Source organism: Panthera pardus, unplaced genomic scaffold (assembly GCF_024362965.1).
Source record: "Panthera pardus isolate Hobbes unplaced genomic scaffold, ASM2436296v1 HiC_scaffold_27, whole genome shotgun sequence".
Lineage (NCBI taxonomy): Eukaryota > Metazoa > Chordata > Mammalia > Carnivora > Felidae > Panthera > Panthera pardus.
In genome coordinates this window covers 89,127,365-89,143,759 of record NW_026526843.1, presented here as the reverse complement: position 1 = coordinate 89,143,759, position 16,395 = coordinate 89,127,365, and the positions used below count along the sequence as shown (strand labels likewise).

The following is a 16,395-nucleotide window of genomic DNA, read 5'->3' as shown; positions in this document are numbered from 1 at the left end:
TGGTTGGCAAAGTAGAACCCCATTTGTTGTGTTTTATATGTATATATAACCCTGTTGGGTTATAGCTATTATAATCATAACTGATTTTGATGTTCAGTTGTCCCAGATGTGGTCATTGGATGGACCTAATGCCTTGTTATATAGCCTCATCATTATTTGAGTATGTTATTACTTTCTGGTAAAAGATGTTTGCAGCTCATCTAGTACTTTATCCTAGCCCTGTAGTCAGCCATTTCTCCTTTCAGTGATGATAGAGGATATTTAGGAACAAAATCTGAGAACTAAATTGGGTTTAATACTGGGGTATCTTGTTTCTAGGCCTTTTCATTAAATTGAGGAAGTTAATGCACATCTCTATCAGTTTCTGTGTCTGTCTCTATTAGGAAAAAACACGGGTTCATACTGGTCCTACTCCAGCTTCTTGGTCTCTCGCCATTTCATATTTGTATCTGTCTCTACATTTCTGAGCTGTTTTCTTCCCATTTTCATCAATTTGTTGTTGGGATGGGGCATGGCTTATGTATGCAGACTTCAGCAACTTTGGTTTGGTCTTTGATTCATCTCTACTTTCCCAACTACCTATTGTTTTCATATTCTTAGCTTTTCTAGGATTCAGTGGGCGCATTAACTTACTAAGTACCCTCTTCCCCTCACAAGTGCTTCCTGGTTCATCGAAGCCAGATTATCTGTCTTCCATCTCCTCTATACCTTCAATGATTTGATTTGTTCATATCTTTCTAATGTTTCTTCATCTCCTATTTGTATGTCCTTTTGATATTGTATATTTTGTAATCATTCTCTTTGTGGTGTGGTTTGTGGATTCATTGCTGATAAAAACAGTTCAATAATTGTCCCAGGTAATTGTTAAAACTGCTTTGTGTTACCATTATCTCCTTTTTCTAAAGCAAACATCATGTTGACATTTCCCATCTTGTTTTCTGATTCCTATGAGACATAATCAGTTCAAGTATTTAGGTTCTTAACTAAAGCTTCTCTCAACCATTTAATTTAATCCTTAACCCTTACCTGTTGTATTATTTAGGATTTGTATTGTCTTATTTACTAGTGTTTGAGTAACAGTTACTGTTGCTTTATGTATGCAGAGTCATCCTTCACAGCGTACTTGAAAACACCCTAGAATCTCCGATCTCATGATTTGCGCATAATGCCACCACAGAGTAAGCTCTTGCCAGTAGCTCAAGCAAGAGTGCTTTTTTCATATTTCAAAGTATAGTACCTAAATTTGAAAAGGCCAGTAGACCTTTCCATATTCATATTACAGTAGACAAATCAGGCTTTGGACACAGATGGACTTGAGTTCAAGTTCTGATTCAAGTTGCTATTCCATGCCTTCAACATGTTTTCTTTGTCTTTCAAAACTTCCTTATTTATGTAACTGGGCTAATAACTATTTCATGGGATTACAGGGATTACATGAGTGGCATATGGAAAACCTATTGCCTAATGACTGATACTTAATGAGTATTCAACAAAATGTTAAACTCACTGTGACTATGGTTGCTACATGCACATAAACACCTGCTTGTGCACGTGCTCTCCTTCCTTTAAGAAAAGACGCAGATAATCATTTAGTGTTTGTACACACTTGCTGCATATATTTTAAAGGGGGAGAACACCAAGATGGAATTAATAGCTTTTTTCCAAGCCATCAACTTTACCTCTCTTCGTTCATTCTGAATCTGCCTGAAGTCAGGTGCTTCCGGTATGGGTTGCTGTTAAACTTAGAATGTAATGTTCTCCAGTCTTCTCTGTGTAGGTAATTTAATCTCTTGTAATTTAGACTGTACTCAGGAGTTCCTGTGTCCTTTCCCTACATGCACCAGGAAAACAGATTCTTCCTTCATACTGGGTGGTTAAAATGTACACAGCTTTACGAAGCACAATGAGTTGCTTTTCCTATTCAGTGCTTCCTTTTTTCCCACTAGTTTGGTCTAATTAATATCTTAAAATATGTTGGAATCCATTATAAGCACTTCATATTTATTAGCTCATTGAAGCCTCACAACATCCCTATGAAGCTATTAACTATTTTTAATCTATATTTTAAAGATGGGGAAACCGAGACCCAGCTGTTAAGTTACTTGACTAGGGACATGTAGCTTAAATGACAGTTCTAGGTTTCACATGCAGGCGGTTGGCATTTATACTGTTATAAGTCTGTGTTACTGTGCGTTTTCTATACATTTTAATAATCCACTGCAACATATAATTGATTAGGTTAGGTATCTTTTTGAAAGACAAGGGAATAAACTAAAATCTTAACTATATCTGGATGACAGGATTGTGGACGGTTTAAATTTTTCTCCGTTTTCCATGTTGTGTGAAATGAGCTTTGCATATCATTGGGCATCTGAGATCATTTAGATTGAAGAATGCTATAGTTGGAATAGCCACTAATGATCATTTGGTTTACATAGCACAGGTGAATAACATAATGCAACATTAAATGATTTGCTTAGTATTCACTGCTTTTTCTTAGTTTGTATTTCCTCCTACTCCCTTTTGCCTTCATCCTTCACTCAATATTTTTAAACCAAGCAAGACATTCTCATACAGCATATGAATTTGTTTTTTAGAAAGCAATTTGATGATATATGCAGAGGTCTTGGACGTTGGTGATTCTGCTTGCAGGATTTATTCCTGATGAAATAAATAATTGCAAGATTTAGCTGCTAGGATCTTGAGTGTTTAAAAAATATATATATTGGAAACAACCTAAATGCCTAATAATATGCAACTGGTAAAATGACACAATGTCATTTTACTCACCAGTTAAAATAATACAGGGGAAGGGGCACCTGGGTGGCTCAGTCAGTTAAGCTTCCAACTCCTGATCTCGGCTCAGGTCATGATCTCACAGTTTGTGGGTTCGAGCCCTGCATCGGGCTCTGCACTAACAATGCAGAGCCTTCTTGGGATTTTCTCTCCCTCCCCCTCCCCCTCCCTTCCCCTCCCCCTCCCCCCCCTCCCCCCCCCTCCCCCCCCCCCTCCCCCTCTCTCCCCCTCTCTCCCCCTCTCTCTCCCCCTCTCTCCCCCTCTCTCTCCCTCTCTCTCCCTCTCTCCCTCTCTCCCTCTCTCCCTTCCCTGCTCACACTTGCTTGCTCACTCTCTGTCACCAAATAACTAAATAATAATTTTTTAAAATCTTTAAAAATAATACAGGGGATGACTAATGACCTGAGAAGCTATTCACAGATGTTTGATGATAAGTTAATATTTTAGGTACATTATATGTCAGTATCTCTTCAGAAAAGGGAAAACCATCAATTATAAAACAAACTGAAGATTTTTTTTGGTAAGGTATTTATTTCTAGGCTATGGAAATTATAGTAATAGATCTTTATTCTTCAAAAAAGCTTTTAATTTTTTTAAAGCAATCTTACTTATCAAGTGGTGTTTTAATCATAGCGCATTTAATTACTTGGGAGATAATTTGATCAACAGAGTACTTCTTAGCAAACCGTAAGAGACTCTTAATGATAGAGAACAAACTGAGTGTTGATGGAGGGAGGTGGTTGAGGGGTGGGTTCAATGGGTGATGGGCATTAAGATGGACACTTGTTGGGATGAGCACTGGATGTTGTATGTAAGTGATAAATCACTAAATTCTGCTCTTGAGACCAATATTACACTGTATGTTAACTAGAATTTATATAAAAATTTGCAAACAGTAAAGTACGTTCTAAAGTTGATGGACTATTCTTAAGTGTGAATGTTTGGTAGCCAATGCCAAGTTGTATCATGGTATTTTTTTTAACGGTCTTTTCACTATGATTTAAAAGAAACTTGTATTTTAATACCATGAAGGGAAAAAAAAAAAACTGTGCTTGCTTTGAGGTTAACATTAATCATTACAGGTTTCTCCTGCTACTCCAAAGTAGAGTGTTCCTATGAAAACTTTTATAAGCCAAAACTGGTATAAAGCAAAGAGGCATTTACCATTTATGTGGAAAAATTTTTGAGTGTTCCCAGTTAACCTCTTAGGCTTTTCTGATACCTAAGGGCACATCTTGTTTTAACAGATGCACAAATTAAGAAAGAGCATAGATGCTCACTCACAGAGGCAGCTCGAAGCTCTGGCGGCTTGATGCTGAGTGTAGTTCCCAGGGAAGGAGCTTGGCGTGGCCACTCTCGCTGCTCAGGGCTGTATGCTGCCTCTTTAACAGTTCTCTGCAGAATAAACACTGAGTGCTATTTTTGCTTTTTGCCTCTTTTCATAAAGGTGAAGTTGTGTTAGATGGAGGGTCCCTATGTTCCTTTTTTTTTTTTCTTCCCATCTTTCCTGTTAAAGTTCAGTTTCTAAGGTAACCACTAAGCCCCTTTCAGGAAAATAAACCAGTTAGCGGATAGTGTCATAAAGGTTAATAATAGAGAAGTTGGAAGGAAGGGCTTCTCATTTTTTATCTTGTTCTTTTCAATAAGAATTACTTCCTTTTGAAGTGTACTGTATTTTTTAGGTTTCCACTGGCTGAAGAGGCATGTTGATTTGAGATCTTTTAGTGGAGACTGCCTCATGTTTGGGTTGACTGATTAGAGAGTCCTGGTTCATTGTAATGTTTATTATTATTTTTAATCCAGATCTGGCTATTTCTTGAGAAGTATGAGCCTGTAATTCAGTGAATTGATTGTTATGCCATATTAAAGTAGTCTTCAAAATATCAAAAGTGAAGTACTATGAATGCATGAATTATGTTTTTAGACCATATCTCCTGTTTTCTTACAGATAGCACAACAATAGAAAAATTAAGAGCTATTTGTTTAGACCATGCCAAACTTGGAGAAAGCAGCCTTAGTCCATCTCTTGACTCGCTTTTCTTTGGTCCTTCAGCCTCACAAGTGCTATACCTAACAGAGGTCAGTTTTTTCCCTTTTGAATTTACTTAATGTTCTTTGAACTTGACCTTTTACATGGTATTGTGAAGAACGTGGATACAATTTATAATGAAAAATTTTTCAAATGGTCAAGAATTTCTTCACAATGATGATAGGGAAAATAGAAATTACCTTTTTAAACCCTTTTAATATAGTTCTTTTCTTTTTCCAGGTAGTCTATGCCTTGTTAATGCCTGCTGGTGCACCTCTGGCTGATGATTCCTCTGATTTTCAGTTTCACTTCTTAAAAAGTGGTGGCCTACCCCTTGTCCTGAGCATGCTAACCAGAAATAACTTCCTACCAAATGCAGATATGGAAACTCGAAGGGGTGCTTACCTCAATGCTCTTAAAATAGCCAAACTGTTGCTAACTGCCATTGGCTATGGCCACGTTCGAGCTGTGGCAGAAGCTTGTCAGCCAGGTGTAGAAGGCGTGAATCCCATGACATCGGTAATAGACTTTTTAAAAATGTCTTATTTATAGTAATAGTAATTTTTAAAGTTTGAGTTCAGAGGTGATTCAGAATGTTTCAAGTTCCTTTCCAGTGGTACCCTATTTTAAAGGTTTTCTTCTATTAAATGATATTTGTATTGAAAGTGAAAGTGCTTTTTACTGACTATCCTCTAATTTTAAGAGTACAATTCCTCCCTGTTCCTTTAAACTTTGACTTTCAGCTATTTTAAACCTGATAAAAACTGCATATGAATCTCTTATTAATTTGTAGCTAGCAGTTATATGAAGATACAGTTGGTAATAAGAAAGTTGTAATTGACTTAGCCTGTGGCCAGCCTCTCTTCCCATCTTGATAGGCTTAACCTTCAGGTCTGAACTTATTCTTAATCTGTCTTTGCCTTGGTGGTATCCTTGCTCCACTTCATTCTGACTAAAATTTGAGGTCTTCTGTATTCATCATAAGTGGCCAAAGAAGATAAAACCTTCAGGAATATAGATTCTTTCTTTTGTAAATGGCTTAGGTCTTAATCAGGGAATTGGAATATTGATTAGATCTGTAATATGATAAATCTGTGATACCGAGTAATATATATCGTGAAAATAGCATTTATAATTGTTTTAGGTGTGATAATGATATTATGGTTATGTTTTAAAGGAAGTGCCCCTCCCTTTTTGTTTTTAATAATTGCTGAGGAGCACCTGGGTGGCTCATTCCATTGAGCTTCTGACTCTTGACTTTGGCTCATGAACCATGAGATCATGAAATCCAGCCTGGTGTTGGGCTCTGTGCTGAGCATGGAGTGTGCTTGGAATTCTCTCTCCCTCTCTCTGCCCCTCCCCTACTCATTCTCTCTCAAAATAAACATTTAAAAAAATAATTGCTGATATATTACAGATGAAACTATATGATATCCAGGATTTGCTTCAAAATAATTCTGGTGTTGGAGGGATTGGAAAGTGAGAGGGAGTGGTTAGATAAAACACTCTTGGTCCTTCTTTCATAATTATCGAAGCTGGGCTGTGGGTATGTGAGAGTTTATAATACTGTTCTCTCCCCTCTTGTATATGTAAGAAGTTTTCCTTTAAAACAGTAAAGAAAAACAAATGGCCTAAGTTTATATTGTTTTTTAGGGTCCCATGTTGGTTGGGATAAAAAATAGTGCTTCTATATTAAGATAAACAGATTCAAACCATGGTCCTTGACACAGGTGCTTAATGAAGTACGCAGAAAGTGATTACACTTTCACTTTTCTCCCAAGATTTATTCAGAAAATATGCCACTGTAGATACAAAGGTTTATAAATAATAGTCTCTAATCTCAAGGAACACACAGTTTATTAAGGAGCCAAAGGCAAACTTAGTAAAACAGACATGTCTTAAATACTAAGTATTTCCTACAACATAGAGAAAAGGAGTTAACTTGAAAGGCAGTCAGAATGGCCTGGCTAATAAGTACGAGTTTTTTTAATAGGTTTAAAAACTCGGTTATACTATTAAATAGAACAGTGGTACCTTTCATACATTGGTAATTTTATTCTGTTATGAAAATTCCTTAATGTTTCTCGTTTTCAAAGAAGACAAATGATGACCAGGGGAACTGGGAGCAGGGTCTCCCAGGAGCATGCACGTAAGAGACATGGAGTAATTTATTGAGCCTCTAGATAGGGTTGTGGAACCATCACTTCAGTTTATCTCTTACCTCTACAAGTTATGCTGAGCCCAGATGTAGAGACACAAGTTGAATTGAGCTAGAATGGGCATTTGCAGAGGGACATGTAGCACTAAGTAGCACAAGAAAAAGTGGAAGCCCACATTGTTTGCAAGATGGACTTTTTGTGTAAGTCCCTGTGGTTCTCCAATGTGTATGTATATATGGAAGGGGGGTCATCTTGAGGGAGTGGTGATGGGTGGGAGCTCTGCACAACTTACTTCCAGGTAAAATGGTTATGTTTTTTTAGGTCAACCAAGTTACTCATGATCAAGCTGTGGTGCTACAAAGTGCCCTTCAGAGCATTCCTAATCCATCATCTGAATGCATGCTTAGAAATGTGTCAATTCGTCTTGCTCAGCAAATATCTGATGAGGTTAGTATTAAAGTTTTTAAGCTCTGAAATCCTGCAAGGTTTGTTTCTTCCCACTTTTGACCCTCTGTTTAATTAAGAAATAACCCTTATCACAATTTAGGGCTCAGTTTTCCTAGGCCCACTTTAGTCACTGTCTCACTCTAGAGTTCCCTTAATATGAATTTTATCTAATATCAATGTTAGTACTTTCCAGTTAGAATCCTCTTCATGTACAATAAACAGCATCCTTAAAGTATGTAATTCAATTTTGACAAATGCATGTATGTTTAAGTCCACCATCATTTCCATTGCTCTGTATTCCCCTTTGCAATCCTTCTTTCCTCTACTCCTTAACCCCAGGTAACCAGTCATCTTTTGTCAGTATAGAATAGTTTTCATTTTCTAGAATTTTGTGCAGTGTGTGTATTCTTTCATGTCTGGCTTCTTCCACTCCGCATAATGACATTGAGAATTGTCTGTGCTGTGTGGACCATTGATTAGTCCATTCCTCTTTACTGCTGTGAGTAGTATCCCATTGTGAGTATTCCACATTTGTACACTTGGCGAGGGACTTTTGGATAATTTCCCTGTTCTGGCTGTGAGTAAAGCTGCTGTGACCATCCTATACAGGTGTTTGTGTGGACTTGGTTTTCATTTTTCATGGGTTAAAAAAACGAGTATAATGATGTGGGTCATCTTTGTAGTCATTTTAAGGTTCTTCTGAAAGTAGTATAGGGCCAGATAATTTCTCGTATTGCTGTTAAATGGGGGGGGGGGGGGGGAGGAAAGGACAAAAGCAATTTGGGAACCTAAAAATAATGGTACTGCTTTATAGCCATTCCTATCTCCTTTATAAGGAGAAGCATTTTTTCCTTGTTAATATCTTACTCTAATATTCTATCAAACAGTTTTTTATTATTTATTGTCTTGCAGGCTTCAAGATATATGCCTGATATTTGTGTAATTAGAGCTATTCAGAAAATTATCTGGGCATCAGGATGTGGGGCCCTACAGCTAGTATTTAGCCCAAATGAGGAAATCACTAAAATTTATGAGAAGGTAAGAATTACCTCAAAAATGTTTTCCTTTTAAATAAATGTTGTTTAATTGTGCACGAGGCCCAAATTATTACATCTGCTATCTTTAAAAATGCAATCATTTGCATCTTAATGGCTGAAAATTAGAGGGTAGCTATAGGTAAGATGAGAATACCGTAAAATTTTACTTTTGAAATAAAGTACTTCAGAATCCTGCCATGAGGCTGCTTTTTTAAAATAAGAAACCTTTTCTACTTCTCACTAAGGTGAGATACAATGATCTCGTGTTGAATGTGTTTTTTCCCATTCTCTCCATTCTTCTTTCATTTTTCTGTCCTAATGTCTCTGTCCTAAATATTCGTTTAGGTAACTGTCAGCTGTGGTATCCTGGTGCTTAAATATTTTTGATTCTCTTAAAGCCGTCAAAAGTAGAAAGTGTCAGCCAATTTATTTACAGAAGCAAGTCTGTGTTTGACTCTTTGATTTCCTGTCCTATGTACCTTGCCTTTGATAACCACTATGCATATTTAGAAGAGGAAATTAAACTGTAGGAACTTCGCAGCTCGGTAGAGCCTCCTTGTTATGGCCAATGTAACCCTGTTTTTCCCAGGATATATGTTGGAGTCCTATAGCATCTGTCTGGTACAGTGCGTGGGCTAGTATTTGAATGTTTATTCTATTTTAGGCATGTAGTGTAATTACTACTTTTTGATAAAGTCAAATTAGAATTTAATAACTACCTACCGAAGCATATTTTAGATTGTAAAACCTTCCTGAATGATTGATTGGCCAAGACAGTTGCTTTCAAATAAAACGGCACTATACGTACACTACGCTTTGGAACTAGTCCTAAGTTCCTAACTCTGCAGTGCTAGAGTGGTTCTTGAGAAAGGAATGATTATTCAGAAGGTCCTGAGAAGCCTGAAGGACAAAAAAGCAAGTGGTATTCTCAGTGTCCTCCTTGGATGATGTAGAAAAATACTCCGTCCTTGGGATGTAGAAAAATACTGGAATTAGACTTCATTGTCTATTGTAGTCATTTCCATACTATTCTAAACTGGTCTCAAATTGCAGGTAAAGAGGCTGAGGCCAAATGGTTTAAGTGAGTCGGTAAGTTTTAAGCACTATCTTGAAGTTGTATGAGATTTTTCGTAAGTGCATCTCTAGGTAATTTGCCTCTGACCATAATTTTACAGACCAATGCAGGCAATGAGCCAGACTTGGAGGATGAACAGGTTTGCTGTGAAGCATTGGAAGTGATGACATTATGTTTTGCCTTGATTCCGACAGCCTTAGATGCTCTTAGTAAAGAAAAGGCTTGGCAGACATTCATTATTGACTTACTGTTGCACTGTCACAGCAAGTAAGTGTCTTTTTTAATTGTAAGAAACTTGATCTTTTGTTAAGCAGAAATGTATGCTGGCAGGATTTATCCCAGATATCAAATATTTATTGTCTCTACAGCATGGTAATGTTCAGGAAAATTTTGTTTAACTATGTTTTTGCCTGGACCTAAATTTGTTTGGTTTTAGTCTCGCAAAATGGCAACATTAAATCTCAGAGTACAATTAATTTTTCTCTAATTTCAGAATTTAGTCTTGCCTAAGTGAGGTACATATTTTAATCCTCTTTTAAAATCTGGTTTACAGGAATTTTTTTTTTAATGTTTATTTTTGAGAGAGAGACAGAGCATGAGCAGGGGAGGGGCAGAGACAAAGGGAGACACAGAATCCGAAACAGGCTCAAGGCTCTGAACTGTCAGCACAGAGCCGGACGTGGGGATCAAACTCCCCAACCAAGAGATCATGACCTGAGCCAAAGTCGAACACGCAACCGACTGAGTCACCCAGGTGCCCCTTGTTTATAGGATTTAAATTAAACAGGGGAGCCTGGGTGACTCAGGTGGTTAAGCGTCTGCTTCTTGATTTTGGCTCAGGTCATAATATCTTGGTTCATGGGCTCAAGCCCCCGCATTGGGCTCTGTACTGATAGTGCAAAGCCTGCTTGGGATTCTCTCTCTCTCTGCCCCTCCGCCACTCATGCTCTCCCCCTACATCTGTCTCTCAAAATAAATAAACTTTAAATCAATTAAATGGGACATTAACATTCTATCTTGGATACTTACATGCCAGGTTTGTTTAAGAGAAATTGTTGATTCAGTATGAAATTCACAAAGCAGGGTTATGGTAAGAACTTCTGCGTTCTATACTGAGAATAAAGATGAACTTTATATAAAGCCCTCGTTTTCAGTTCAGGATCATTTAATCATTGACATAAACTTTGTTTCGGACTTCTTTTTGTGCAAGTCAGTTAGATTTGTAGAAAATACTGGTTTCCATCCTCTTGTGTCATTCTAATCCTGACTTTCATAAGGTGATTTTTTAAAGTCGAGCTCTAATTTGTGTCCCTGTTCTATGTAATTAATCTGTCTTGCATGCATTTTGTGAAAAGACCCAAAATGCTCACTTTTATTCTCTCAAATGCCATTCAGCAGTGACAGAAATCACTGATTAAATTAATGTAAAGTCAGAATAAACAGTTGCTGAAATAAAACCCAGTGATAAGACTTTTAAAAAAGTGCTCATTCCATAGGATGCTGTAACGTGAATTGAGAATGTCTACTATTTTAGAAGTTCCTTGGTAATTTCCTTGAAGACCTCTATTACAGCCTATTCCGAAAGTCCTTTGACAGGACCTCCCCCCCCCCAATAATACTGAGCTTGCTATCTGCTTGAGAAGACTTGATCATCATTGGACAGCGCTGTATGTTAAGAAAAATAGGTTGAGTGAGTTTGGTTTTATTTAATAATGCATTGGGTGGAGGGAGGAGAGGAAAGATGATTGGCCAATTATAGTGAAGTCAAACCTAGAGGTAGCAAATTTTTCATTCTATGTTGAATTTTAAATCTGAAACTAAATTTGGAACTTACTTCACTTCCTTGGCTGCTAAGTATTAAGGAATTTGGTTTTGCAGGTTTTCTGCTCTCTATCCTTTATGAAAATTCCCCCTTATAGGAAATTAGAACCATTTCCCTCTTCCTTTCCCCCTCCCCAAAATTTCACACAATGAAGTAAAGTTCTGTAGACAGCACTTCATCTCAGTTCTCCTCTGTCACTTTGTCTTCAACAACACAATAGGTCTTCTAGGGTCAAAATCTCTTTGAGCTTTAGGCATCTGACTTTCTGTAGTACTGGCTCTCATCTTGCCCTGAGTTTTCAATCATTTTATATATAGCTGAGTACTTACGGTAGGTTCAAAATCCCTTATTTCCAGTTTGTAAGAATTTGACAGCAAACCTGACTTGACCATAATTTTTTGGCATTACCTTTCTAAAATCCGAATCCCCAAACATATCTGGCTCCCACCAGTTTCAGTTATGGCATTGTGGACCTGCCTACATGAGGCTATTCTTCAGATCAAATTTATAGGTATACCAGTATACCTATATACAGTGCATTTCCCACATGTGTTTTCTCCCTTAATTCTGTAGCAACTCAGAAGTAGACTGCTGCTAAAGGGACTAAGGCTGAAGTTCTGTGACAGTGTCATATCTCTTGAGATCTAACTTTCTGCTACACAGTTGTATTCGGTGTAATCATAACCCATGAGCAAATTAATGTGAGCCCCTACTATGTGCTTGGCAATGAAAAGTCCAAAGTTAAATAAGATAGGTTCCTTGTACTCATGAAACTTTGAGACAGAAATTAGGTTCATAAAAGGCAAAGTACTCTGGGAATTTGAAGAGTAAGTACTCTGGGAATTAGAAGAGTAACAATTACTTTCTACCTAGAATGAGCAGAAGAGAACATAACGTGTGAGTCTTGGGTAAGACTTCTGCATACATACAAATTGAAGATGGGCATTGGCAGTGCTCCCCCTCAACCTCACTCCCCATTATGTTGTTTTTACTTCTGTATTGTTAGACTCCATATACTTTTCTACCTCCTCTATATTGCTTTCACCCTCATCTAAGCAGCCAGCACCCATTGCCTGCACAACCACAGTATCCTTAATCTTCCCACCCTAGTGCTGCAGCACTAAAGTATTATTCTAATCTGGTGACCACACTTCAGACAGTATGATCTTTGCCAAGCATGATCATGTTTTCCTATTAAAGTCTTTCTATGCCTTTCCATTGCCTTTGAATAAAGTCTAAATATTTAAATTTGATTTATAACCACTCCACGGTTCGGCCCGTGCTTCTACTCATGTTTTAACTTAAAGTGCCACACTTTCCAGTACGTTTTCTGGAAAGTCTCCCAGACCTCTGTTCATATTAGATGAAGTCTGTTTCCACATCATAACACTGAACTTATTGTAATCACTCACAACTGGATTTAAATGCCTTTAGGTGGCTATGTTTTTTCTAGCCGCTTCTAGCACCTGTTGCTTTATACCCTGCCTATTTAACTCCTTTATGGTACCTCTGATTGATGAAGGCATTTGAGTTTGCCACCCCTGGCATAGTGCTTTCAGGGAAGAGCTGAGTAGTCTGGTTTGATGTGTGAAGGAAGAGTACAGGATAATATTGTAAAGGGGATTAGTGGGAGTTGGTTTACAGAAGGTCTTTGATGTTGAGATCTAAGTAGTGTTTAATTTTAATACGGTAGGCAGTCTTGTTGGTGAATAATTTCTCAAGTACCTATTGTGTATCAAGCACTATCGTAGCTACTAGGGACATATAGCACTAAACAAAATAAACCGTCAGCCTTGTTAGAGTATAAGTACTAATGAGGATGGGGAGTGGGAAGGACAGACATGGGAAAATATATAGTATGTTAGATAGTAGTAAATGCTATGGAGAGAAATAAAGCAGGGAAGGTGATAAGGAGTAGTAGGGAGTCCATTGAGTTGTTTTATATAGGATAGAGAAGGCTGCCTGAGAAAGTGACATATTTAAACAAAGCTCTGAAAGAGTAAGGTAGTGATCCATGTAGGATAATGGGGCAAGTGCCTTTTAACCATAAGGAACAACAGATGTAAATGTCCTGAGGCAGGACAGCAAGGAGACCAGTATGGCTGGAGCAGTGAGTGAGGAGTAGGCAGTTGTAGGAGGTGAGGTCAGAAAATAAACAGGCAGCCTGTTAAGATTTTATAGATCATCGTAACGACATGGATTTTTTGTTTTGTTTTGTTTTTTTACTATAAGTGAGATGGGAATCCTGTTTTACGGTTTTGAGCAGAAGAATCATGTGCTCTGAGTGATTAACATTTTGAGTTTATTCTGGTTGCTTTGTTGAGAATAAGTTCTAGATTGTCAAGAAAAACGGATTTTTAATCCAAATAAAACATTGACAGTGCCTGGAGGGTGGTAGTATTAGAAATGGTGAGAAATGAATTTTTGAGTAATTTGTAAAGGTGTGAGCAACAGGATTTGTTGATAGGCAAATGTTTCTTTGGAAGCATTACAGAAATCTGCATGTATGTGAGAGGTTTCATCAAGAAATGACAAATAATCTGTATAGGTCCCTACTTTATTTGGGCTGTATACCTAACTTTTTTAAAAAATAAACTAGGATAGTGCGAATGACCTATACTTTTGAAAATCTAATAGAAGTTTCTTTGGAAGCATTGCAGAAATCTGCATGTATGTGAGAGATTTCATCAGGAAATGACAAATACTCTGTATAGATCCCTACTTTATTTGGGCTGTATACTTACCTTTTTTAAAAAATTAACTAGGATAGTGCAAATGACATATACCTTTGGAAATCTAATAAAAGTTATGGACTTTCTCCCCAGAAAACTTAGGTACTCCTGACTTCAGTTTATTTGTATTCCACCAAACTCAACGCACAAATCTTCTGAAGTCCCTCTGGTTTATAAGATCATATACAAGTTTCTAGAAACATTCAGGAGGGAGGTTAGTACACAGAATATGTGCTGTCAAGTCCTTTACCTTGAGCTATAAATTTGGTTCTAAGCTGTCTGTCAGCTAGCACAAAGAAACATGATAGTTACGAAATGTAGTTTGCAATGTCTGTTAAGATACACAAATACTTGGCAGATACTTGTTAAGCATCTTCCATATGTCAGACATTGTTCTGGGTGTCAGAAACTCTGGCATCTGTAAAGCAAAGCCCTCCACTTTCTAATGGAGACAAACCACTGTCTTCTAAGCAAACAACATTTATGCATGTGGTAACTGAACTGGTTCTCAACATCTGTATTATGTCGGACACTATTCTAGGTTCTGGAGGGACAACGGTAAACTAAATATATGATGTCTCTACCCTCTTGGACATTTACTCTAGTGAGATCTATATAGTATATAATTTTTTTTAATGTTTATTTTTGGGAGAGAGAGAAAAAGCATGAGTGGGGAAGGGGGCAGAGAGAGACAGAGACACAGGATCTGAAGCAGGCTCCAGGCTCTGAGCTGTCAGCACAGAGCCTGATACGGGGCTCAAACCCATGACCTGTGACATCATGACCTGAGCCGAAGTCGGATGCTTAAACAACTGAGCCACCCACATATGTATATATATAATAATATATATAGTGTGTGTGTGTGTGTGTGTGTGGGTGTGTGTGTGGGTGTGTGTGTGGGTGTGTGGGTGAGATTCACAATGATAAAATTCTCACTACTGGGACCATAGATAAGTTCTTCACATGGGTCATCATAGAATATTGTATAATAGAATGGTTCTCAATCTTTACCACACATTAACGTCACTTGAAGGATTTGTTAAAATAACAGATTGCTGGGTACCACCCCCAGTATTTCTGATTCAGCAGGTCCGGGATGTGACCTGATAATTTCCATTTTTAACAAGTTCCCAAATGATGCTGATGCTGCTGATCTGAGGACCATGTTTTGGGAACCACTAGTATAATATAAGGGACATTACAGCAATATCCTTACTGTAATTGCAACAGAATTCCTACAGAGTTCTTTGCTCCAAAGTGCAGTTGAGTAAAAATTCTGTGGATGGCCAAAAAGATGTGTAAGATTCCCTATGGAACATCTTGTATCTAGCGGACCATTTCCAGCCTTTTTCAAGAAACCGGTGTTACAGAACATCCCTTCAACTCTTCTGTGACAATTTGAGGTTCTAGTTCTTGGCATACAGCCTACTAAGTTGTCTGTTCTATGTTGCCTTCTTAAGGGGGTATTACCTTGTATCCTTGTATTTTTACTTTTAATTTACCCTTTATTCCACCCCACCCCCTCCCCCAAAGAAAAACCAGTGTTGGAATTTTGTTATTTTTCTTCATGCAAATAATATATTAAACGTGAAACATTTTTATTTCAGAACTGTTCGCCAGGTGGCTCAGGAGCAGTTCTTTTTAATGTGCACCAGATGTTGCATGGGACACAGGCCTCTACTTTTCTTCATTACTCTGCTCTTTACCGTTTTGGGGGTGAGACATTTTTTAATATGCTTATATCAATGTGATTAATTCTGTAAACAAAGCATTCAGGAATTTATGGTTATAGGTTAAAGTTAGAACAGTCTAGATTTATTAAATAAATGATAATTTCCCATACTAATTTAATATCTGCTCTGGTTAACTCTAGGTTTTTTAAAAGTAGATTCTGAGCTTGGACATGTAAATTCACATTATTCTCTTTTATTGTTTCAGAGCACAGCCAGAGAGAGAGCCAAACATTCAGGCGACTACTTCACCCTTTTAAGGCATCTTCTTAATTATGCTTACAATAGTAATATTAATATACCCAATGCCGAAGTTCTTCTCAATAATGAAATTGATTGGCTTAAAAGAATTAGGGTAAGTTGCTTCTAATACTGTGTTTATTATATCAGTAAGAGTGTTTTGTAAATAGTTTGTAGTTTTGAGCATTTTGGTTAAGTGAAAAATATCGAAGAGTAATAAAAAGAACTAAAGAATACCTTAGTAACTCATGAGTCACAGAATGAATGCATAACTAGTTTTATAAAATGCTTTGTTTTACCTGAAACTTGAAATACTTAATTTTAGCTT

The 16,395-nt window shown here is 37.4% G+C and overlaps 1 protein-coding gene across 2 annotated transcripts in view; it reads left to right on the top strand.

Annotated features, from left to right (window-relative positions):
- The window catches only part of USP9X (ubiquitin specific peptidase 9 X-linked), a 129,914-nt gene that overhangs the window by 80,604 nt on the left and 32,915 nt on the right, over nucleotides 1-16,395 (top strand). For both annotated transcript variants that reach the window (XM_019417299.2, XM_019417297.2), the window contains exons 22-28: nucleotides 4,745-4,875; nucleotides 5,066-5,344; nucleotides 7,306-7,431; nucleotides 8,344-8,469; nucleotides 9,644-9,810; nucleotides 15,705-15,813; nucleotides 16,036-16,182. In XM_019417299.2, coding sequence (XP_019272844.1) covers nucleotides 4,745-4,875; nucleotides 5,066-5,344; nucleotides 7,306-7,431; nucleotides 8,344-8,469; nucleotides 9,644-9,810; nucleotides 15,705-15,813; nucleotides 16,036-16,182 — 1,085 coding nt within the window. The remainder of the gene's footprint in view (nucleotides 1-4,744; nucleotides 4,876-5,065; nucleotides 5,345-7,305; nucleotides 7,432-8,343; nucleotides 8,470-9,643; nucleotides 9,811-15,704; nucleotides 15,814-16,035; nucleotides 16,183-16,395) is intronic.